This window comes from Pinus tabuliformis, chromosome 8, assembly GCF_031772625.1.
Source record: "Pinus tabuliformis cultivar Carrire ecotype Pingquan chromosome 8, CPIR1, whole genome shotgun sequence".
Classification (NCBI taxonomy): domain Eukaryota; kingdom Viridiplantae; phylum Streptophyta; class Pinopsida; order Pinales; family Pinaceae; genus Pinus; species Pinus tabuliformis.
Genome location: NC_142294.1, coordinates 2,066,539,275 through 2,066,562,632, shown reverse-complemented (window position 1 = coordinate 2,066,562,632; position 23,358 = coordinate 2,066,539,275). Strand labels below are relative to the sequence as shown.

Below are 23,358 nucleotides of genomic sequence, written 5' to 3'. Positions count from 1 at the left end.
ATTTTTGGGCTATCTCTCTCTCTTTTATGCGAAGTTATTGGGCTATTTGCTGGATCGAAGTTCTATTGCTGGGAGGGTCGAAATTCTGAAAGTGTTGGGTGGAAGATTCTGCTGTTGGGAGGTTGAAATTCTGGATTTGCTCGGTCGAAGTGCTGCTGTTGCAAGGTTGAAGATCTAGATTGAAGTTGCTGAAGGGAAGGGCTGACTTGGTTGTTGGAGGAGGTCTGTCTCTAGGTTGAAGAGTCTTGGATTATCTCGTCTTAACTACTGAAGTAAGAAGTTTGACTAGGTTTTCCCCTAGATAGGGGTTTTTCCCTGGCAGAGTGCCCACATCTTGTGTCTCTTGTTCTTGTGATCTCCATACCCACATAATTTGGTAATTGCTTGATGAAAGATAATAGAATAATGATATAAAAGAAGCTAACATAATTCACAAGTAATTATCAAGGAAGAGAGCAAACATTGATTTCTCAACATGGTATTAGAGCTAAGGTAAGACCCAAGGGAAAATTGGAGATCACTCTATTGGCTTGAAAGAAAGACATAAGATACTTGAAAATGGGATTCAACATTGTAGGAAGCTGGATCAAAAGGATCATTTACAACTTATTCAACAAGGTCGAAAACAAAGGGCTTTTTTGGCCGCACTCACAGGTTCACTCAATGATGACAATGCATGGATTATTGATAGTGCAGTATCAAGACTCATGACAGGAGATAGCAAACAACTTCATACTCTATCAAAGGAACTATCTTCTCATGCAGTGGAACCGGGAGACAACAAAAGCTATGCTGTTAAAAGCCTGGGATCAACTTCTTTAAAGCTGGACAATGGAGCAAAGCTACATCACAACAATATACTATATGTTCTAGGTTTGAAAAAGAATTTACTTTCAATTTCTTGCTTAGAAGATAAAGGTGATAGAGTTGCTTTTATAGATGGAAAGGTTTTGGCTTGGGGTAAAGATTCAAGCATTGATAAAGTTGGAGTTATTGGAATTTGTGAAGCAAGTTTATATAGAGTATTAATACCATCTCCTCAAGTCCTAGTTCACATGGAAATCAATCCCATTTACATTACAAGGTTATTCCCTCTCTCGACAAATTGGTAAATGACATTCCCAATACTATAGAAGATCGTGAAAGAATATGCAAGGGATGTGCCTTAGGAAAGAATACAAGGAAACCATTTACAAGCAATGAAACAAGGTCTAAAGAAATATTGGACCTTATCCATTCAGATGTGTGTGGGCCTATGTCTGACAAATCACTTGGAGGTCATCTCTATTATGTAACCTTCATTGATGATCACTCTAGAAAGACATGGCTCTATCTACTCAAAACAAAGGGCGAAATTCATTCAGATGTGTGGCCCTATGTCTGACAAATCACTTGGTGGTCATCTCTATTATGTAACCTTCATTGATGATCACTCTAGAAAGACATGGCTCTATCTACTCAAAACAAAGGGCGAAGTATTTGAAAAGCTTAAGGAATTTAGGTTTGATGTAGAGACCTTAACCAAAAGAAGAATAAAGACTTTGAGATTCGATAATGGTGGAGAATACACTTCAAAAGAAATAATTGCATATTGCAAAGAAGTAGGAATTAAGAGGGAGCTCATTGTACCCTACAATCCCGAACAAAATGGAGCCGCAGAAAGGAAGAATATAACACATGAAGAATGTATATGAATGATTTTTGATCAAGGCATTCCTAAATTTCTATGGGGAGAAGCTGCAATGACTGTTGTATATATAGAAAATAGAAGTCCTCATAGAATCCTCGATAATATGACACCCGAAGAAGCATTCACAGCCATGGTGTGGACCATCTCCGAATCTTTGGATGTCTTGCCTATATCCATGTTCCAAAGGAAAAACGAAAGAAGCTAGATTCTACAAGCATTAAAGGGATTTTTGTTGGTGACAGTCTTTCTTCAAAGGCATATAGATTCTACATCAAGGAAGGGAGACATATTGAAGTAAGCAGGGACGTTATATTTGATGAAAATCATGCCTACAAAAGATCCAAAGATATTCCTATTGACTCCGATGACGAAGACATACCACTATTCTAAGAAGAAGAGCACCACGACAATCCTACTTCAAATCAAGAAGAAGAAGAAGAAGAAGAAGAAGGACCAAGTGAGTCTATTCAACCTGTGATCATACTCGACACAAGCGAAAGACCAAAAAGATATTCTGGATATGCTGCATACATGAAAAAACTAATAGAGGCTGAACCAACTACATTTGAGGAAGCTGCTCGTCAAGAAGCATGCAAGAAGGCTATGCAGGAAGAATATTAATCCATCATGAAGAATGAGGTTTTGGAAATCATTCCTAGACATAGTGACAAATCAGTTGTCACCTCTAAATGGATCTACAAGATCAAGCACGTTGTTGATGGAAGCATAGACAAGTACAAAGCTAGATTCGTTGCAAGGGGTTTCTCTCAAAAGGAAGGCATAGACTATGAAGAAACCTTTGCACCTACCACAAGATATACTACTATAAGATCTTTGGTTTTGTTGGCTGCAACAATGGGATGGAATATCCATCAAATGGATGTAAAAACAACATTTCTGAATGGGACCATTGATGAAGAAGTATACATTGAACAACCTAAAGGCTTTGAAATAAATGGCAAAGACACTCATGTTTATAGACTCAAAAAGGCCCTGTATGGTTTGAAGGAAGCTCCTAGGGCATGGTATGCATACCTTCTAAGAATCGGGTTTGTCAAAATTTCTGCTGATCCAAATCTCTATATCAAGGTTGTGGATAATGAGCCAGTCATTATTCTACTATATGTGGATGATTTATTTATTATAGTGTAGAGCGAAGGATACAAGAATGCAAGAAGATGCTGGCAGCTGAATTTGAGCTGAAGGATTTAGGTCTAATGCATTATTACCTAGGATTGGAAGTATGGCAAAAACTTGGGCAGATTTATTTGGGGCAAGGAAAGTAATAAAGTTATTGCAGAAATTCTATATGATGGATTTCCAAGCCCATGACTACTCCCATGATTGCCAATCTCAAGAAGTTGAGAAGTTCTGGCTCAAGCCTCATAGATCCTACCTCCTATCGAAAGTTGGTGGGTTCTCTGATGTATCTAATAAACACTAGATCGGATATATGCTTCGCTGTGAACATTCTTAGTCAATTTCAGTTGGAGCCTCGTCATGATCATTGGGTAACTACCAATCATATATTGAGATATATATGAGGTACTATTCATCACTGCATAAAGTATGATAGCAAGGAAGTCAAGCTGACAGGTTTTACTAATTCTGATTAGGGTGGCAGTGAGACCGATGGAAGAATCACTACTGGTGGATGTTTTAGTTTGGGATCTGCGATGATTTCATGGATGAGTAGAAAACAAGATCCTGTTGCTTTAAGTAGTGCTAAAACTATGTGGCTGCATGTGAAGTAGGAAAGGAGGCTGTATGGTTAAGGAAGCTTCTGTCAGATTTGTTTGAGAAACCTCTAAGTCCTACTGTGATAAATTGCAATAATTAAAGCAACATTAAGATGTTAGAAGATCCCATGTTCCGTGCTAGGACGAAGCATATCAACAATAAATACCACTATATTAGAAGTTTGGTACAAGATGGGATCGTGAAGCTACAATATGTTTCGATCGACGAACAGGTAGCTGATGTGTTAACAAAGTCTCTTCCTAATAAGAAGTTTGAATATTTGAGAAGCATGCTTGGTTTGGTTGATATCACTGATTTCATTAATGAAAAGTGTTTGGAAGAGACTTGAGAGGCATCTTGTGTGATACAAAATCCCTGGGAGGACATCTGGTCGACATATGTGTTGATGTCTAGATCCCAAAGTAGGGAGGGTGGCGTTGGTCATAGAGCTTTGACCTTGTATTACGCACCTAGATCCCTGGGTTGATGGTTAGCAAGTAAGCCTAATGGTACCTAGAGAGGTTGAAAGCTTTAGTCCATCTTAGTCCCACTCGGATAGATTGCCTTGGTCAGAATCTAGTCCGTGGCACCTTGTGTGCCGAAGTTCTTCGTAGTTCTTGTGTTTTGAGATCTTCCTTGTACTTGTATATACATGTGTAAATTATGAATACCTCCCTAGTTAAGAGGGAGTGTTGAAGAATGTAACTAGGTTCGGTCTTCATATTTATATTTGAGTCAAAGAATGATTTATTATTATTATTATTACAATGACTTATTAAAGCATGGATTTCATGCTTGGGTCATCATTTTATAGGTCACGGTCCCCATTGTGGACATCTAGGTTTTACACTAAGTCATTGGAATCATTGTCCATTTAATGAAAACCCTTCTTGGGCTTTTGTATCATGTAAAAAGAATTATTATCGAGTCAAAAATGTATTTTGTCACCTCCACACCAAGTCAGCCCTAACCTGATGAAGTCGGCCTACAAGAGGACAATTCGACCCACAGAAGAGGCTATATATACAAGAGTAGTTCCATCTATTTGGACATCGTCTCAACAAGTTCGATACACACTAAGGAAGTGCAGAAAAAGTGCGAAGTTCAAGGAGAAGGAAAACGTACAAATCGATTTTTTTGGGCTCTCTCTCTCTTTTATGCGAAGTTACTGGGCTATTTGCTAGATCAAAGTTCTATTGCTGGGAGGCTTGAAATTCTGAAAGTGTTGGGTCTAAGATTCTACTGCTGGGAGGTTGAAATTCTGGATTTGCTGGGGTGAAGTGCTGCTGCTGCAAGGTCGAAGTTGCTGGAAGGAAACACTGACTTGGTGGTTGGAGGAGGTCTGTGTCTAGGTTGGAGAGTCTTGGATTATCTCGTCTTAACTACTGAAGCAAGAAGTTTCACTGGGTTTTCCCCTAGATAGGGGTTTTGCCCTGGCAGAGTGCCTACATCTTGTGTCTCTTGTTCTTGTGATCTTAATACACATAATTTGGTAATTGATTGATGAAAGATAATAGAATAAAGATATAAAAGAAACTAACATAATTCACAAGTAATTATCAAGGAAGAAAAATCTAACCCTAATTCTACTAACATTGATTTCTCAACACTCTGGAGGGCTAGGACCCCGTATAGGGAGACCAAGTCGCAAATGGAGAAGACCCACTTGCAATCCTATGTAAGATCCAATGCGTCCCCTTGCCCTCCAATACAACAAATCATTAGAATAATCAAGTAAAATAGCTTACAAGTCATGGAATCAATGGGTCACTTCATGGTGGCATGCCCTTCCATAGTGGGCTTTGGCATGTACAAGTGTCTCCAAGCTCAATAAGGGGGTTAATCAAGGACCCTATTAGGTGGTTTCAATAGGTGACATGTCCATGGTACATCCCTGAAGTGGTAGGTGGCAAATGATATAGTAATGGAACAGAGTGGGGACCAGGAGAATCATCCAGACCACATGTCATGTTATAGGGGTAGCTATATTAAGGGAAGCCCACACTTGAGTATACGAGTGTAGGAGGGAGCAAATTGTGGTACATGAGTTACCTCGACTTGTGTTTTCCCACTCTTCTTCATATGCCTTTTGCCTTTGATTGATTTTTCTTCATAACTACTTGGGGCTCCAGGGGATGAGAGCATGTTGTGTAATATATAGTAGTGGATACCTCCTTAAGGTGGGGCAGTTCATCGACCACCAGGGGTTGGGACAATCATGGGTTCCTTAATGATGGAGGGCTCATCTAGGGCCCATAGGAACCAAGGTGATGGTCATGGTTAAGGGGTAGAGCTTATGTTTGGCTTTTGCCGACGTGCTAATTTGTATGCCCCGACCATCTTTTGCATTTTGTGGTACATTTCCTGTTGAAAGTGGCCAAATTATGGTTTTCTTATCTTTTTAACTGCATCAACCTCTGGGCATCGTTCCAGGCTTGACCCAAGGTGTGTACAAAGGGAGGGGGACGCTAACCCTTTGTGGAACCAGTGGATACATGTGGACCCGGATGGGAAAAGAAATGAATGGGGCTAAAATAAGTGGAAGGGAGTGATGTATATGGTGTCGGGAAGCACGACCACGTAACCATAATCGGGATGTCCCATGCAGTCCAACCCTAAAGTTAATGGCTAGTAAAGGAGATCCCATGGGACTAGGATATAAGGCTAACCACAAAATCCGGCAATGGAGATAAGAGTATAAACCTAGCCCACTCTTTCCGCTGAATCCCCCCATCAATCCATGCCCAAAAGTGCTCATGACAAGTAAAGAAAATTACTCAACTATACCAATGAAAAGCCATGCCTTTGGGTTCGGGAGGCCTACCTTCAAACATACAATCATAACAATTGAGTGAGGGACCACATGGATGGCTTAGGTGGCAGAGATAATGGCACATTGGGCTAATTAGTGGTTGCAAGGGGCCGAGGACCATCTAGATTTTTTTTTTCTCCTATATACACTACCCACTGGTGTTGGGTAACGAGGTTCATGTGTGTTAAGTCATCAATTAGGTTAAATTTTGACTTAAGTGTTAATATTGCAAGTTGGGGGTGAATAGGTAGAACAACTACCATATTTACAAATAAAAGGATGTAATCATATTGTATCATGGCTTCATTAATAAACAATTTATTCCTCCCATATCTCTTTCTCGTGTTGTAATTGTGTATCTTTATTTTACCAATAATGGTATTTGGGCGAGAACACTTTGGAGTCTGAGAAAGTTTGTGTTGAGCATCCTATGAAAGTGTATATGGGGCCATGGTTAAAAGGAAACCAAGGGGCAAGCTATTAGAACCTATAAGGTTTTAATACCTTTGGTTTTTTGTTAAATTTTCTAGAAATTGTAAAAGATTTTTCAACATTTGAGGAAAAAGGCATCATGAGTCAGTGAAGAAAAAGGTGTTCATGTAGAGATGCTTGATGACAAATCAATACTAGATGCATGGTGCTACACCAAGAAGATTAGTTCTATGAGAATGAACTTAACAAATTAGACACATATATTGATGACCTTGAGTACAAACTTACAGAATCTAGCAGCAAGTGTGTACAAGCAAGACTATAGAGATTTTCAGATGAATCTATCATGCAGATTAGGCATACAAATGCAAATGAACTTATGCCAACAAATCATGAAAACCATGCTTTCATCTAGAGCAAATGTGACTTTATGAGAAATGCACCTATAAATTGGAAGACATAGAAGAATGTAGGGGCTCACAAACATAAGCACAAACTAGATGAAGAATATACATACGATCCTACAACAAAAGCCCTAAATGTAGACAAACATGTACAAATGCAAAAGAATGGAAGTTTGAGGAGATATACAATTATTAATGTTAAATTTCTAATACCAGCAAGATTTATTTTCTCACGACAATTTAATTTATCCCCAACAATTTATTTATTTACCCACATAATTACTGAATCACCGAAATATAAAATCACTGGTATATTTAACTTCTATAATTAAATATATGCAACGGAAATAAACTAGAGAGATTAATTACACATTGCAAAAAAAATCACTCACAACAATTCTCCATCATTTCATCATCTTGAAAGTTTGGTTTTTTCAACCCACATAGATACAAGGAAAAATACAAAACCCCGAAACCTGTAACACACCTCCCTTATAATGAATTGGGCCCAATATAACTCAACCTTAAGGAAATTAGCCTCTGAATGAAATTAGCTTGGAGAACTCGACCCAACAACTCTGTCAGCAACTTGAACTGTGCCCTCCTTGTGTGCCACTGATGCGCTCTAGGGAAAACTCTGCCCTCTAGCAACTCGACCTCCTGCAAATAAATTCAATCTCCCTCCAACAACTCGACCCTGCAATCTCCTCCTGCTCGACCCTCTCGGATTCACACAAACCCATTCACACTTCTCCTCTACGCACTGGTCCACAGAGCCACTCGCACATAGAGAAAATCACTCTCTTCTTGATGACTCGCTCACTTCTCTTATGTCTTCACGTCCTTGCTAGGCTTCCTTTATAATCTTCATTAAGTCCAAATCCCTATCCCTAATCTCCCTTCTAGAACCATCTTGGAGATCAACAGTTGAGATTATTTCTAAGTCACTTAAATAATTAAATTATTTATCCTTAGAAAATGACTTAATAGTCCACAATAATTATTTGACTTTAATTATTGTACTTTTCCTAAGTTATACTTAGGAAAGAAGATATAAATCACTTACTCCACCAAGCAAGCACTTAGAAGAGGCAAATAATGTCTTCCACATGTTATGACACCCAGCATATGCAAAAGACCTTCTAATGCTACCGCTCACATCAACACTCCCTCCTAGCAAGGAAGGGATTCTCCACCACCCCTTTCACTAAAGGCTTAGTGAGAACATTTGCCACATGCTCCTTTGTAAAAAAATTTCACAACACCTGTTTGAACCTTGTCTCTTATGTAGTGATATCTGATCTCAATATGCTTGGATCAATCTTGAAACAAAGGATTTTTAGAGAGGTTCATGCAACTCTGATTATCACAATGGATCACCGTTGGGCCCATCTGCAAATCAAATAATCTTGCAAGCATTTTGTGAAGCCACATTGCCTCACAACTCGCCATACTCGCTGCCATATACTCTACTTCTACTGAACTGAGTGTCACTGATTGTTGCTTCCTGTTGAACAATGAGATCATGGCTGATCCCAAGCTGAAACAACATCTAGATGTGGACTTTTGGTCCACCTACCCAATTAGAATCTGTGTATCTTTACAACGCCACTCCCCCTGTTATCACATTTAGTTGGGTTTGAAATTTTTTAAATGCTGACAATTACAGTGCCAACAGAATTTTTGTAATACACATGGAAAACGCTGATAATGGGACTATCAATGCTTTTTTGAGCTCAAAAAATTATTAGAGGAATACGCCGACAACGGGAGTGTCAACATTATCGGGTATTGGCTGATAACGGGAGTATGAGTGCCAAAATTAAAATTTGAATTTCGACTTTTGAAATGCGTTGACCATGTTAGCAACGAAATAATGTTTTTCGGTCATGCCACGTTAAATCCAAAGGGTAAAAGTTACGTGCCGAAGGAGTGTTTTCCGCCACCGAAGGTATGTAGTCATCGTATAATCATTCAAAGGTTAAATCAATTATTACTTGTAAATCATTACCCGAATGTCATTTGTTTTCTTGTATGGTTAATTTCCAGTTTCCATTATAAAATTTTGTTAACTCTAATCGCTGGCAAGGTCGTTTGTGTGCAAATTGTTGGCGGAGATCTAGGATTGAATCCCGGTCCATCCTTCTGCACATTCGTTTGATTATATAGATCATGGGGAAAAGTGGGAAAGCAAACACAAGTGAGCCAAACGCGCCCGACCTCCTGGAGATTTACCTAGATATTCAACAACAATTCTAGTGGATTGGGTGGCAGGAATTTTTCCAATGATGCACTGATTACCATGACGATGTGGCTCGACCATTTGCTCAGGGGTTTGACGGTCAGCATGTGGAGGTAGGAGGGCTTTCATTCCTGATCACAGAGGAACTAATTGCAGAGGCTACAACTCTGCCTATGGATGGGGAAAAAGTTTTCAGAAGTCACGTTTTAGCTGGGATTGATGTCCCATTTTTCCTGAAAGGCGAGTTCAGAGACAGAAATTGGAAGACAGGGGTTCAGAGGGCATGGATGCAAGACAAATGGCATGTGTTGCTGCGGATTGTCTAGTCGTATTTCACCTGTGAGGGGTGTTTTAATCGGGTAAACTTGTATCATTTACATTTCTTAGCTCACCTAGCAGAACAAGTGAGAATGAAAGTCTGTTTTTATTTATTGGAAAGTCTGAAGCACATGGCTACTCGTTTCCGGGTCAGGGCAGACCCATACCCCCATTTTGTTTATCATAAAGCTTTAATTAAATTATTAATTGAAAATCAATTGGCAAAAGATGGAAGGATATGGAGCCATTTCCTGTTCTGGGGAGGTTTTCAACCCTAGCCTCCTAAGGCTAAATGAGGGAGGAAGAAGGGTACCAAACAGGGCAAGAAAACTCAGGCAAGAACCTCCTCTCAGGGCACCTCCACCGTGCAAACTAGAGGCTGAAAAAAGGAAGACAAACCCTCATCTTTTGTCCCTAAAATACCCAAGGTCTATTCTAGAAGAAGTGATAGGCTTAGGAAGATACAGTCTGCTGAAGACCCTCCTATTGTGAGTTCCCCACATGCTGAAAATCTACCTACTGAAGGTTCCCCTGCAGAAAGCCAGCCACTAGAGCAAAACAAAGGAAAGAGGCCTGACCATAAACCCCATGATGAAGAAGTTCTAGATGAAGAAGAACCCTCCCTGTTTGAAATGTTCAAAGGGGGTAAAAGACCTCACACCAGGCCCTTAAACAAATTGAGGCTGAAGATGAAACAAAATCTTGACCTCGCCAAGGAAGTAATAGATGTGGACAATGTCCCATTAAAGGACCTGATAATAAACAAAGAGAAAATTGCAGGTTCTAAAAAGTCAAAGGCTAAGGCAACTAAAAAGAAAATCCCTATGGAAACTAGACAAAGCAAGAGGTAGAGGATGGATAAGGTGGACGTTCTTTTGGAGGCGGCCAATACCCTCAGCTAGGAAGTTGGTAACCATTTTTGGGTTTTTGATTATTCACTGTTAAAGTGAATTTTGTTGATCTATCACTGATCATGCACCTGTTAGCGTTTAGGTACAGAAGGGCACAGAGGAGAGCTGACATTCCCATTGTTAGTGAATTTTGCAAAGAAGCGTTGACATTTCCATTGTCAGCGCATTTTGAAAGAAACAGTTTGAGAAAAGCGCCGACAATCGGTTCGTTAGCAAAACTATCGGTTCAGGTAGCTAAAGGACTAACAACGACAGTATTAGCGATTTGCAATAGGGATATCCGAGAAGACAGGAGCAAAACAAAAGCCCATTTTTGAAGGATGACAAGGCCTGATCTAAAACAAGGGAAGCACAACCATGATACATTTTCTCAGCCCCATTTTCAGCATAATTTTCAGCAAGTTGTTTTGATTTTGAAAAAACTTGATATGTTTAAAGATATTTTCAGATGCATGTACCTAAGAGATTTATACTTCTATTATTGGATTACTGTAATTATTTTTGAGCTACAAACATGTTTAAGTTATTGTATTATCTATATAAGCAAAGGCAGTAGAAGAAGTAAGGGTTGGTGTTTATTTGAGATATAGCATCCTTGTGTATTTTTGCGCAGATCTTAATGAAAACAATGTTCATGAGTATTTACGAAAATTCTTGTGGTGTAATTCCCTTTTTGTCTTTTGCTTTGTTTTATATTTCCCCATGTCTGGAAAATTATTGTTTTATATTTCCCCATGTCTGAAAAACTAAGTGTATGACATTGGGATTCATATTTTATGCTCTTGTTTCTTTATTGCTCAGGGATTAATAATTAACCCTTACACTAATTTCCTTCATCTTCCTCTAAGTTACTTAAGTGTTGAAGGAATTACTGCTACCTTGCTTTTGTGTTTTACTCATCCAAACTCTTTTTGTATAAAACACGATTGGGTTAGACTCCATGCCCAATGGTGGAACTTTCACATAGCCCAACCAAATTTCGGCCATTTTTAGATAAATCTGGCCACAGGACTCAACTGCAAACCTTCTACTACAGTGACCTTGAGTAGTTGAGTTCTAGGGAGAGATACCTCTCCAGGTTGAATGGCCAGCTTTCAACCTCAAAGAGGTTCGAGGTTACCTTAGAGTTTTTCTCGCAGCCAAGGTTTTCTCTAAGAGATAACACTCCCAATTCTAACATACCTTAGTCCAAAGTCTATTGTCCCATGCAAGTATCTCAACACATGCATCACTGCCACCCAATGAACTTGTCTTGGGTCCACCATGAACTGACTGAGTGTATTCACAACAAAACATATATTTGGCCTAGTGTTGACTAGATACATAAAGGAACTTATTAGCTGCCTATACTATGTGGGATCCACTAATTCACCTTCAAAAGTGCTTAACTTCTTCAGGTTAGTGATCATAGGTGTAGACATAGGTCGGCAATCCTCCATCTTGAATCTCCTCAAGATCTCCACTGCATACTTGCCCTACCCAAGAAAAATCCCTCCTGGCTGCTGCCACAACTCCAATATGGAATGTAACGCGTCAAGCCAATGTCCTTCATGTCGAATTTCGAAGCTAGATCCTCCTTGCACATCTGTATGAGCTTCTCAGATCCTGTTTAGAAGAGATCGTCCACATATAAAACCAAGATGAGCGGTTTGTTGAAAATTTAGGGCAACCTTTATACTGATAATTACCTCTGATTTACATTAGTTTAATCCTTTTAATCATAAAGTAATTACACAAAGTTGCTCAACAGTAAATACAAAATACCATAAGGATCATAAAGAGATAGCCACAAAATAACACATTATTTTACCTTGGGAAAAGCCACATGGGGAAAACCCATCAACCTTTTCAATAAAGAAATCTTCAATTCAACAGAGATTCATTCGTCAAGAGCTAGGTCAAACTTGGTCCATCCTCCTAGTGAAGTCAACTACCCTCATATTAGGTTAGGCCATATGCCTTCCTCTAAATTTGGTCCCCTGTTGCTCTTCTTCACCACAAAAAATTCGGCCTTCTATTTCATCCATGCGAGAGTTCAGAGGGAGATCAAGTCTACAAGTGCGAGGACTTCTTCTTGTCTTCATTCATCTTAGAAAGACATAAATTTCAGTGATTTGTCCATCAAACAAAATCGTCCAACAAGGAGATTCTTTCTTAGAAAAGAGGCACTACTTCATAAGTGCGAGGGTTAGTGAGACCTTGCTATTCTTCCTTCCTCATTTCCTTTGCTTGATCACAAAAATCTTTCATCAAATGATTTGAATTACTCTTGGACATAAGCTATGCGAATTGCTTGCCAAATAGTGGAGAACAAGTGTCAATAAATAGTCTTAATTCATGCTGAAGGGATGCCTCTTTGACTGGTGCAGAATTGAACATTGAATGAGCCAACTTGACTAGGAGGAGGTCGACTTGGCTTCTTTTGGAGCCAAAAATTAATTTTACAAATTCAAATTTTCTTCTTTTGAAAAGAGCATGAAGAATTTGCATTACAATATTTTTCTTTTGACCCAAGCATAAAGAACATTCTCTGCAAATACATTAAGGGCAAAAATAATAATTATGAAGACCGACCATAGCTACAAAATTCAACACGGTTCATCCTGTGTTCCGACAAACCAATCCCGATTAATCGCACTCTAATTTTTGAAGGGGTAAAAGTCTGTGCTAACAACAGTCAACCAAGTCTTCCCCCATGACCTAGAATAGAATTGTTGTGTTAGCTGCCAATAGCAAGAGACAGAGTGCGAGGTGAGTTAATCATTAAAGACATGGGCCCACATGGGAACACTATGCTTAAGGTCATGAGGAACCCTAGCCTTGCTCCTAATCATGTTTTCAAGAATCATTAATATAAATTACTTACCCAATACAAATTTATATTTATATAATATAACATATATGTAGTTAATTCCTATGGTGACTTCAATAACATATATGTAGTTAATTTCCATGGCGACTTCAATCGTAGTAAGTGTAACAAAAACCTAATGTATTCGTAAATTATAGTTGACTTAAGTTATTAGTAGACAACAAACTTCAATTTGTTTTTGACATTCATATGATAGATGGAGGGTACATTACACAGTTGCATCTATATGATAGATGGAGGGTGGGCATATTGGACTACTGCATATGAAAATGGAGAGCACATTCCATCACTGCATATGCAAACATAGAGATGTCATATTTAAATAGAGGGCACATTCCATGATATTTCATTCGATAGCCATTTAAAAAATGACTAAAGATTAATTATGAAATTGTGGCTAGGTTGAAAGGTGAATATCCAGTTGATTTTTACTAAATTTATATGTTTGCTTATCAAATGCGCCGAATTTCGAATTTCATCAATGAAATTAGGAAAACTTGGTGACTTTGGATAAGGGTCTTGGAGACCCAGATTAACTCTATACAATAGACGAATGCACTTAATTAAGTGCCTTAAAGGGTCTACTAGAGTCAAAGTAATAGCCAAGAGCGAAGGACAAGAGAGGAGGCCATAAGGGAACCCCACCGATGTACTAGACATCCAAAAGCAATTGTGCATCCAAACTAGAACAAGATTGCTCAAGGGACCATCTTCCAACACAGAAGAGTCTTTGAAATGAAGGATGAGAGGTAACCAAGTCACCATCTCACTAGTCTTGCATGGACACTACTATAACAAAATCTAGCATCCACCTAAGTGTAAAGTTCCAACCATCAAGTTGTTAGTTTTGTTCAACTTAGGAAGGCTACTCATAATCACTGCATTAGCTCTTCCTCTCTCTGTTGGTTGGCTCTTCTCCAATTTAAGGGGGGCTTCCCCAAGGATAGGATTCCTAAGGCTATGGAGTGGAGGCTCAAGGTGATTTTGTGAAGAGTTAGCCTAAGCAAAACAAATGGTTGTAGTGAAATGGAAAATGAAAGGAAATGGGGATGAAAGGAACGGAAGAAAGGGGAACAAGGAAATGGGCTGATATGAGACCAATAACTATCAATCTATGGGCTAATGGAGTCATGAAATATTGTATGAAGGAACTAGTGTCACAATTCAACTACTTTAGATGTCTATATAGTAGAAAGGGCTAGTTTGCCACATTCAAAATTTGGGATGAAAGAAGTTCTTGATACATGCATCATTTGGGTGTATACTTAAGGTAAAAGGAACTAATTTGATTCAATTTAACCTCAATCGTTTGTTGGAAGTTAAGATGAGAAAATTTAATCTTGGAGAGCTAGGGGTGCTACTGATAAACAATAATTTGAAGGTGCTATTATATTAGGCTGAATTTTACTTTGATTTCAACAATTAATATATTAGATGAAGGAAATAAAACATAATTATAACAAGGAAAGAAAGAGGGTGAATCTACTCACATTGCTTTAGTCCTAAATGCAAAAACTTTCATTAATAGGCCTTCAAATAATAATGATCACAAGAGATTTTGTACATATAATTATCAACAAAATTGAAGGGCATGTATATAACCATACAACAAAGTAATCAAAACCTCAGTTCTTCATTAGTCTTAAAGAATTTGATGTGCAAGGGAGGTACACATCGATCATCTCCAAGCTCTACAATCTCCTATTACTTCTCTTTCATAATCTTGCAACTTCCAATTACTGAAGTATGAACAAAATAAATCACTTTGAATATGTGTGCCAATGAAGGGTGCACTTTAAGAAAATGTTGTACCATGTAAATAAAAGATGTTCTCCCTAGCAAAACCCCTCCATGATAACAACAAAACATAAAGTCTAACTTAATTTGCACAATCACTGAGGGATTATATTTATTACATTAAAATTACCATCTAAACTTAGGAAAAGGTTAGGTCACCTTAAAATCATAACGTAACACACCCTCTCTAACTCAAACTTAGGAAATTACATAACAATGAGGGTACTAACATCATGGAACACATTCTCCCCTATGTGATGTCTAGCAAATGTAAGTTGTAACATTGCAAAGTTAAATCATCAAAGAAAATCTCACAAAGGAAATATGCATCATTCCACCATAGCAACATCATAAGAGAAAGGGACATAATAAAAAGGCTAACTCATCCAAACATCAAGTGTGTCCCCCATTACATATCCAACATATGAAGGTCATGTAAAACACCTCTCATAGTGCTACCAAATAATACCACATCATCACGCAAAAGTTAATGGGAAAATTCAACCATCATGAAACATTTATATCCTAACCATTATCATCTAACCCATTGAAGGGTTAGAATCATCATCCATATCCAAGATAAGTATATATACCATGCCACTACAATGAGATAGTATGTTCCACAACCATTGAAAGTGCAAACAATGGGTGATCAACAAGGCAAGCACATGTGAGAACCAAGTGACAAACACAATTACCAACCAGCCAGGCAAGGAGAAATGAGACTCCCCCAACCAAATATCTCCATCAAGTGATCAAATGCAATGAAGAGGAAGGGGCTCCACGAAGATGTATCCCCAAGTTTTTCCAATGCTCCAAGAGTACTATTACCAAGTCTCCATCTTGTGATGAAAATCACAAGATGGAACTTCATACAATAGTTGTAATAGATGTGACAAAGAAGTAAGTCGCACTATGGTATGCTTGAGTGGGTAAGCGTTTATTAGTACTAAAGTATGAATCCATATGCTATAAAAGGATGATAAAGATAAAGTAATTGGAGGACCTGATTCTGAGTTGCACCACGTTGACCTATCAAAATAATTAAAAGTGATTTGGGATGACTTGAATAGACTATTTGGGTCATTGCCAAATTATTATTGGAACTACAACTCTTTAGGTTTAAAATGGCTAGTGGAGTAACTATCTCAAGCCTAAAATCCTTGTTAAAGTTGTTAGGAGAAGTAGGTGTAAAGGTTGAAGAAGAAGAAGATGCAATTTTTTTATCCTAACTAGTTTGTCATTAAATTATAGCAATATAGCATTTACAATTGGTTAGATTTCCTTCACAATAATTGGAAAATATGATTCCTTGCCCTAGTGGCCGAAAAATATTGGTGAAAAGGCCTTTTCAATAAAGGCCAGCATTAAGAAAGGTAGCAATGGTGAAAGCAATAACACCTAGGAATGAAAAAAGTACAACTGTTGTGGAAAGTTAGGCCATTGTTCTTGGGACTGCATATTTTGTTGTGCCGATGTACTAAAGGATAATGTCAAGGAGAATTGTATTATGGCTAGGGATTCAGGTGATGTAGAGTCAATTAATGACGAATATGATGTATTTGATGACAACTTTTTGTTTTGATTGGCAACATAGTAGTGCTTCTTCCAAACAAAGGATAACTAGGAAGGATGCCTAGTTGATTGATGAGCAAGGGGAATCCAGTCAAATTCTACCTATGAAGTGTTGAAAAATGTAACTGGTATCGGTCTTCGTAAGTGTCATTTGTCTCATATCATGATGTAATTCTTATGTATTGATCAACATAAGAAAGAAAATGTAAAAGAAAAATTGTTTATAAAGCATGGGTTTCATGCTTATGTCATTTGGTCAATAGGTCAAGCATCCATTGTATGCTTCTAGGTCTTTGTCTTAAGTCTTGGTCATTGTAATTATGTAAGAGACCCTGTTGGGCTTTTGCATCAGTCAAAAAAATGTTATTTTTGTAATTATAAATGTCTAGAGGGCTCCATCAGTCAAGTCGGCCAGCCTTGCTCTAGTTGGCCTAGAGTAGGCTTAATAAGCCTCTTGGAAAGACTATATAAAGGAGAGTCTACGACCTCCTTTGGAATAACAAGTGCGTGCAAGTTTTCTATCTGATCTGCGGCCAAGACTACAGGTGCGAAGAGGGCTAGAAGAGCTGAGAATAAAGGAGAAGTTTGAAGGATTAAAATCTATGTTATTTCTTCTTTGACAGTCTATATATACGCAAGAAGTTTCAGATCCAAGGTTACAAAGAAGAGTTGCAGAACTGTAAGGCTAGGAGAGCCTCATCTTGAAGAATATCTACTCCATTTGTGTGGGAAGGCAGGCTGGTCGACTTGATGGGAGCCCTGGTCTAAAGTTTGGTCTTGGAAGTCTCCTTTGAAGTTGATAAGAAGAGAAGTTCTTTTGGGTTTTCCCCTGTTGGAGGGGTTTTGCCCTGGCATGGAGCCTATATCCTGTGTTCATGTGATCTTTATTGTGTTTGGAATTTATTTGATGAAGAGAACATTAACATAATCAAGTTAAGAAGAACCTAAATCACAAGTAAATGTCAAAGAAGGAAAATGATAAGTTAAATATACTGCCCTAATTCATTTTCCAACATGAAGAAAGAGGGTTATGCTAGTCGGATGGAGCACTGAGAAAAGTCCCATAACTGGATTGGTATTGCATTGCTGAAGACTGAATGCAAATGTTATATATTATCATACTCTAGTTGTTGTACCTAGTTGTTTTCAAAAGTATTCTTATGGATTTTGTTGTAGTCAGGGGATACAAAAAATAGTACTTTGTTGGGGGGGTGTCGGAATAAATAACACTCAATACTTAATATTGGAGTTGTTTTAAAATAAATTATAAACAAGTGATTAGGCAAACAAATGATCTAATCTCATAGTTGCGGGGGAGCGCCCCCCCCCCCCCCCCTCGCACCCGCTCCCAATCCGCGCTTCGGGCGGGAGCGACTCGGGAGCGGGTCGGGAGCGCGCTCCCTAAAAAAAATTTCGCTCCCTGCCTTTTCGGGAGCGTTTTGCCTTTTTTGCATTTTTTTTTGTAGTAATGTTTGAAATGCAATTTTTTTTGAAAGAAACAAATAGTTTTTGAGTGGGGCAGCTAGGCCCTAGTATTGATATGCTATTCATGGTAATGTTAAATTCTTAAAGTAAAAGTGACATTTTCTTTAATTTTCATTTTCATCCTTTTACTTAAATTTTTAACATTACCATGAAATGACTCAGGATGTTTGAGAGTGGTTTCGTCCTCATTGGATTTCATATGGAGAAAGTAGAATTTTAGATTTCATTCAAAATCCAACAGACTTATCAGTTTTTCAGGATTTCAGGATTGGGGGATTGCAATGTTTCCATTGAATTTTGTCATGTATTAGGGTATGGAACTCATACTTAATCAAGAGTACCAATCCCTCTATGTACCTTGATGTTAGTGACATTGGTTGTCGAACTCCTCTATCATGACCCTTCTAAAAATGTACGCATCACTCAAACAAAATCTTGACTTGACATGCTATGCTTTTTCTATCTTATGTTAATGCTTAGAGGGTGATATTAATGACAAAGATCCCCATACAGATACAAAGGTAATGACAAAGATACCTCTGGATATTAATGCTTGGAGGGTGATATTAATGACAAAGATCCTGATTTTGCAACAAGACTAAAAAATTAGACATTTCTCGTGGTGGCAAGAGGCCCAAGCATAAGAAATAGATAATAGATTTACTTCTCTTTTCTAGTTTCTAGTAGCTTTTATAACTATTGACTCTTTCATATTTATTATGATATTTTTTTAAACAATATATGACAATTTAAGTTTGAAGTTGGCAATTATAACTCATTAGTAATGAATTATGAATATGATGCTTCATGAAAGTTGAAAGTTGTTTCATTTCATTTCATTTTATAACATTTCATTTCATGTTAGATATTATTTGTTGTAATGGTTACACTTAGCTTACAAGTACAACTTTGGTGATCAATGATGATAAATGTTATATATTGAATTTTGAAAGCTTGAAACTTTAAGATTGATGAATCATGAGACTCAATATGTTGTATGTTACTATGTTACTAACTTGCGGACGTGGTTGATGAAGATTATAACTTCTAGATGATTGTTGTTATATGGTTCAATCTATGCTTTTTTATGTTTTTTATATCTAATTCATCATTCTACATGTTTTTGTTGACATATATGTATCAAAAATTTAAAAATATAAAAAAATATATATATTTTTAAAAAATCGCTCCGGGATTCGCTCCCAAACCGGGAGCTTCTGAAAATGGTCGCTCCCGCTCCCGTTTTCGCTCCCAAGTAACATGGTCTAATCTACAAATAAAAGGAAATCATTGTATGATGTCAATGACTCTATTAATAAATGATATATGTCCCTTATATATCTCTCTCTCTCAGATGTTATAATTGTGTATCTTCAATTTACCAACATGATGGCAGGGTTATTCAGAGCTTTCTGTGGGTGTTTCAGACTACTACTTCAGAAGCAGTAAGAAAGAATGAGAGTAAATTGGATTTTACCTTGCATACCTATCATTGGCAATTCGCAAGGAGGCATTTTAGTGGACTGTTGTATTCCTATATCTAATAATGGTAATCTGAACTGACTAGCTGATTCAGGCTGCTGCTTCTTTATCAAGTACTAATCACATCAAACTGTGGTAAGGAGGGTTCCCTTGATGGCTATATCTACCTGTGGCATTTGTGCAGCTCTATTAATATGCATGGAAAGAAGTCATCTCTGTGAGAATTGGATTAGTAGCAGCTATTAAAAGCTATGCATAACCACAAAATCAATCCCACTCTGCCACACTTGCAATTGTAACTAGTCTGTTCATGATGGTTTAAGTTGGGTCAAGATTTGTAACTTCACCCTTTTAATTTCACAGCTCTAGGCATTTGATGTTATCATTCCCTTTCAGGCAGATATCTACCAGGGTTTGAAAACTTGCATCTAAAAAGTTATGACATTATATGCCAGCCAATCATGAATGGGATATTGATAAGCTTTCTCTAGTTGTAGCCACAGTTTTGCCAACAATTAATTAAAAAGATAATGACGGTTCATCAGTAAGGGCACCTTCACATGCATAAAAGGATTTACATTCTAAAATATTGTTCCTATAAATCTCTTTCCATTTAGTTTTTATACAACAGCTTGAAAGCACTGAATTGACTTTGCATTGTCTTACATTCATTCTTGAACATGTCATAAATAGCTTTTCGACTAGTTTTGTAAAATGCTCTTGTAATGGTGATCTCTAAAGGTGCGTGAGGAGCTTGCTAATGCAATCAAGGCTGCAGAGGAGGGCCTTCTTCACTTAAAACGTTCTCGTTTACTTCGTGAAATTGACTCTATGGAAGATTTAAGAACTACCTCTAAGCTGGAGACTGCTGATGCTCGAGTTAAGCCATTAGAGTCAACAAAGGTTGAGCCAGAGCCTCTAGAGATTGTCCCTTTCACAGTTGGGTCTAAATGTCGATTTCGTCACATAGATGGCAGATGGTATAATGGTCAAGTTATTGAAATGGAAAATGACAAGTTGGCCAGAGTTTCATTCCTGACACCCACATCTGAAAACATGCAGGTTAGTTTAAGTTTACTTACCCTGCATTTCAAGTTGGTTTTTGGGTTTACAGTACTTATATGTCGTTAGTTTAAGCTGCCAAGTTAAGTTCACTCAGTGTGCCTTTTTAATGATATCAGGTACACTTCTCATTGCTCTAAAAACATTTAATTTTGGAAGTTACTGTGCCACCTTCCCCTGTTGAAGTTGCTGGTGTTTGCTTAACCAAGTATGGCATGTTTACATGCTTAGTTCTAAAATTAATCGGTTGATTAATATTTCTTGTTCTGTTAGCTCAAGATATAATACATGATCACCGTTGGACATCAAAACAAGATCTAGAAAGCTTTTCGATGACCATGACATCATGACAGAATGTAAAGAGATAAAGCTCACTGCAGGATCTCAACTCTCAAAGCTTATACCTATTTAATTTTGTTTTCTTCAAGAGAGACATGCATAGGTGACTACTTAGTCTTTTGTTCTTGTCAGCCACAACACATAAGGATCTGTAGTTTTGAGACATTTCCTTCCGTCTCAACACTCTAACATCTTCTTTTATTCATCTTACAACCTGGTAAATATATTCTCATCATCTGAGATACTATTTTTACAAGATTGCAAAATATGGAATATAATGAAGTGTTTAGTGTTGGAAACACTGAGAGGGGGGTGAATCAGTATTTCACTTACAATTAGTTAATTTATCTTTTCAGAGCATTAATTATCTTCAGCGATAAATTTAAAACAATAGTGCACAGAATCAAGACAGTAGACACAAATTTTTAGAGGGAAACCCTTCTGGGAAAAAAACCACCGAATGCTTCTCTAATAATTTTATGAGTACATCAATCTGTCAACTCCAACTAAAAATGGCAGGCCCAATTCCCTAGTACTCTAGAGAAAGCATTTTAGTTTTATCAGGCAGCTCCAACTCCTGAAAGGATGCTCCTACACTCTGTTTTACCAGCACCCACTGGAAGGACGCTCCAACGCCCTGCAAGCTCCAACTTGCCCTAGCACCACCCTACCACCCTGAAGTGTTTTCAGGCTCCAACCTAAAGGTGACTCCAATCACCTGCCTAGCACCACCCAACCTCCCTGAAAATGATAATGAATTTGACACACTAGTGTGGGCTCCCGTACTAGGGATAATGACCCACTTACATTGATTTTCAATAGAGCCCTTACAACAAAACAATAAAAAACTTAAAAACCTTTCAATTGATGAAAACCCTTACCGCAGAACTGTAAAGTACTGGATAACAGATGCCCTGAAGTAATTACCTTGATGATGAGAGTGCTGGAATGTATGCCACTGTAGAATATACTGTGCTTCTGTCCCTTACTGCTTGATACTGCTAATACAAAGATTAAGCAAGAATCCCTACTCCAAACTGTTGTGAATTAATGACGAGGTCCTAAAAAGATATCTATATTGCTTTGCTGCAAAAGGCTAGAATGCCTGACTGTCTGCTTCAGATGATAAGACACTTGTAGCCCAAACTTCTTACGGCTACAGACTTGTTCAATGATATGGTATCATAGTAGTGGAAACCCTTGATCTTCAATTTCAAACTAAAGTAGCAGCACAGGTTCAGAACTACAATGTAAACTTCAAAATCTTCATACCTTTATTCTTGATTGTAACCATACCTCTGTCTATTCAATATGCTGCCTTGGAGTCACCTCGGTCTTGCTGCTACAGTCAGCCTCACTGCTAGAATCTTGACAAAGTTTATAAAGTGACTATTTAAAGTTTTATGGTCAGAGAGATCTAAAGGTAATAGCCAATCAACATGCAAGTTTCAGGATGTAGTTCTCAAAGTCAAGTGGCTGCAGAGTGATGTCAATCACAAGGTTGTCATGCCTCAATCAGCAAGCAAGTTCATTGGGACATATGCCTCAGGGTTCAGATATGAGATTTCCAAATAATAATAACTAGGTCCGCACAGTTTTGAAGGAGATTAATCACTATGACTTTCACCAACAGGAATGCACTATAATTTCACTGTAACTTCCCCTCCAGTGACGATCTTCAAGGAGGTCGAGTGCTTGACGATAATTGCAACAGGTTCAGGTTGGAGAATAGATAAAATGACCACAGAGGCTATAGACCAAGTGCCCAGAATTGTCTAATTGGACCTCCCTGTGCTCAGATTTTTGATGACGTTGTTTTAGGGCACACTAAAATGAGTCTCTACATTAATGCGGATTCACTTGTATACAAACCTCCAATGAAATCAAAACATAACCATAATCCGTCTCTCAAGATTAATATGATTCTTCTGAACTTAAGATAGATCAGTGCCTCTCTTAGTGTTTAACTTTTCTCCAATAGGCCGAAGAGAAATTACAGAGAGAGATACAAAGGTTTCCTTGCAATTTGAAGAGAAATGGATGAGCGAACTTGCTCAGTAAGTGCTGCAGAAGGTTGGTGCTTCAAGGCTGCAGAGAAGGCTTTTAGGCCTAGATCTGGACGTGATCCATGTCTTAAAATAGACAGTGCTTCATTCTGCAAGGATTCAGACCCTTCACTGCATCAAATGTGATAGTT

At 38.0% G+C, this 23,358-nt stretch overlaps 1 protein-coding gene across 1 annotated transcript in view; it reads left to right on the top strand.

Annotated features, from left to right (window-relative positions):
• LOC149244763 (zinc finger (CCCH-type) family protein / D111/G-patch domain-containing protein) overlaps nucleotides 1-23,358 on the top strand; it is a 170,352-nt gene that overhangs the window by 19,586 nt on the left and 127,408 nt on the right. The window contains exon 2 of the mRNA XM_089374989.1: nucleotides 20,502-20,822. Coding sequence (XP_089231115.1) covers nucleotides 20,502-20,822 — 321 coding nt within the window. The remainder of the gene's footprint in view (nucleotides 1-20,501; nucleotides 20,823-23,358) is intronic.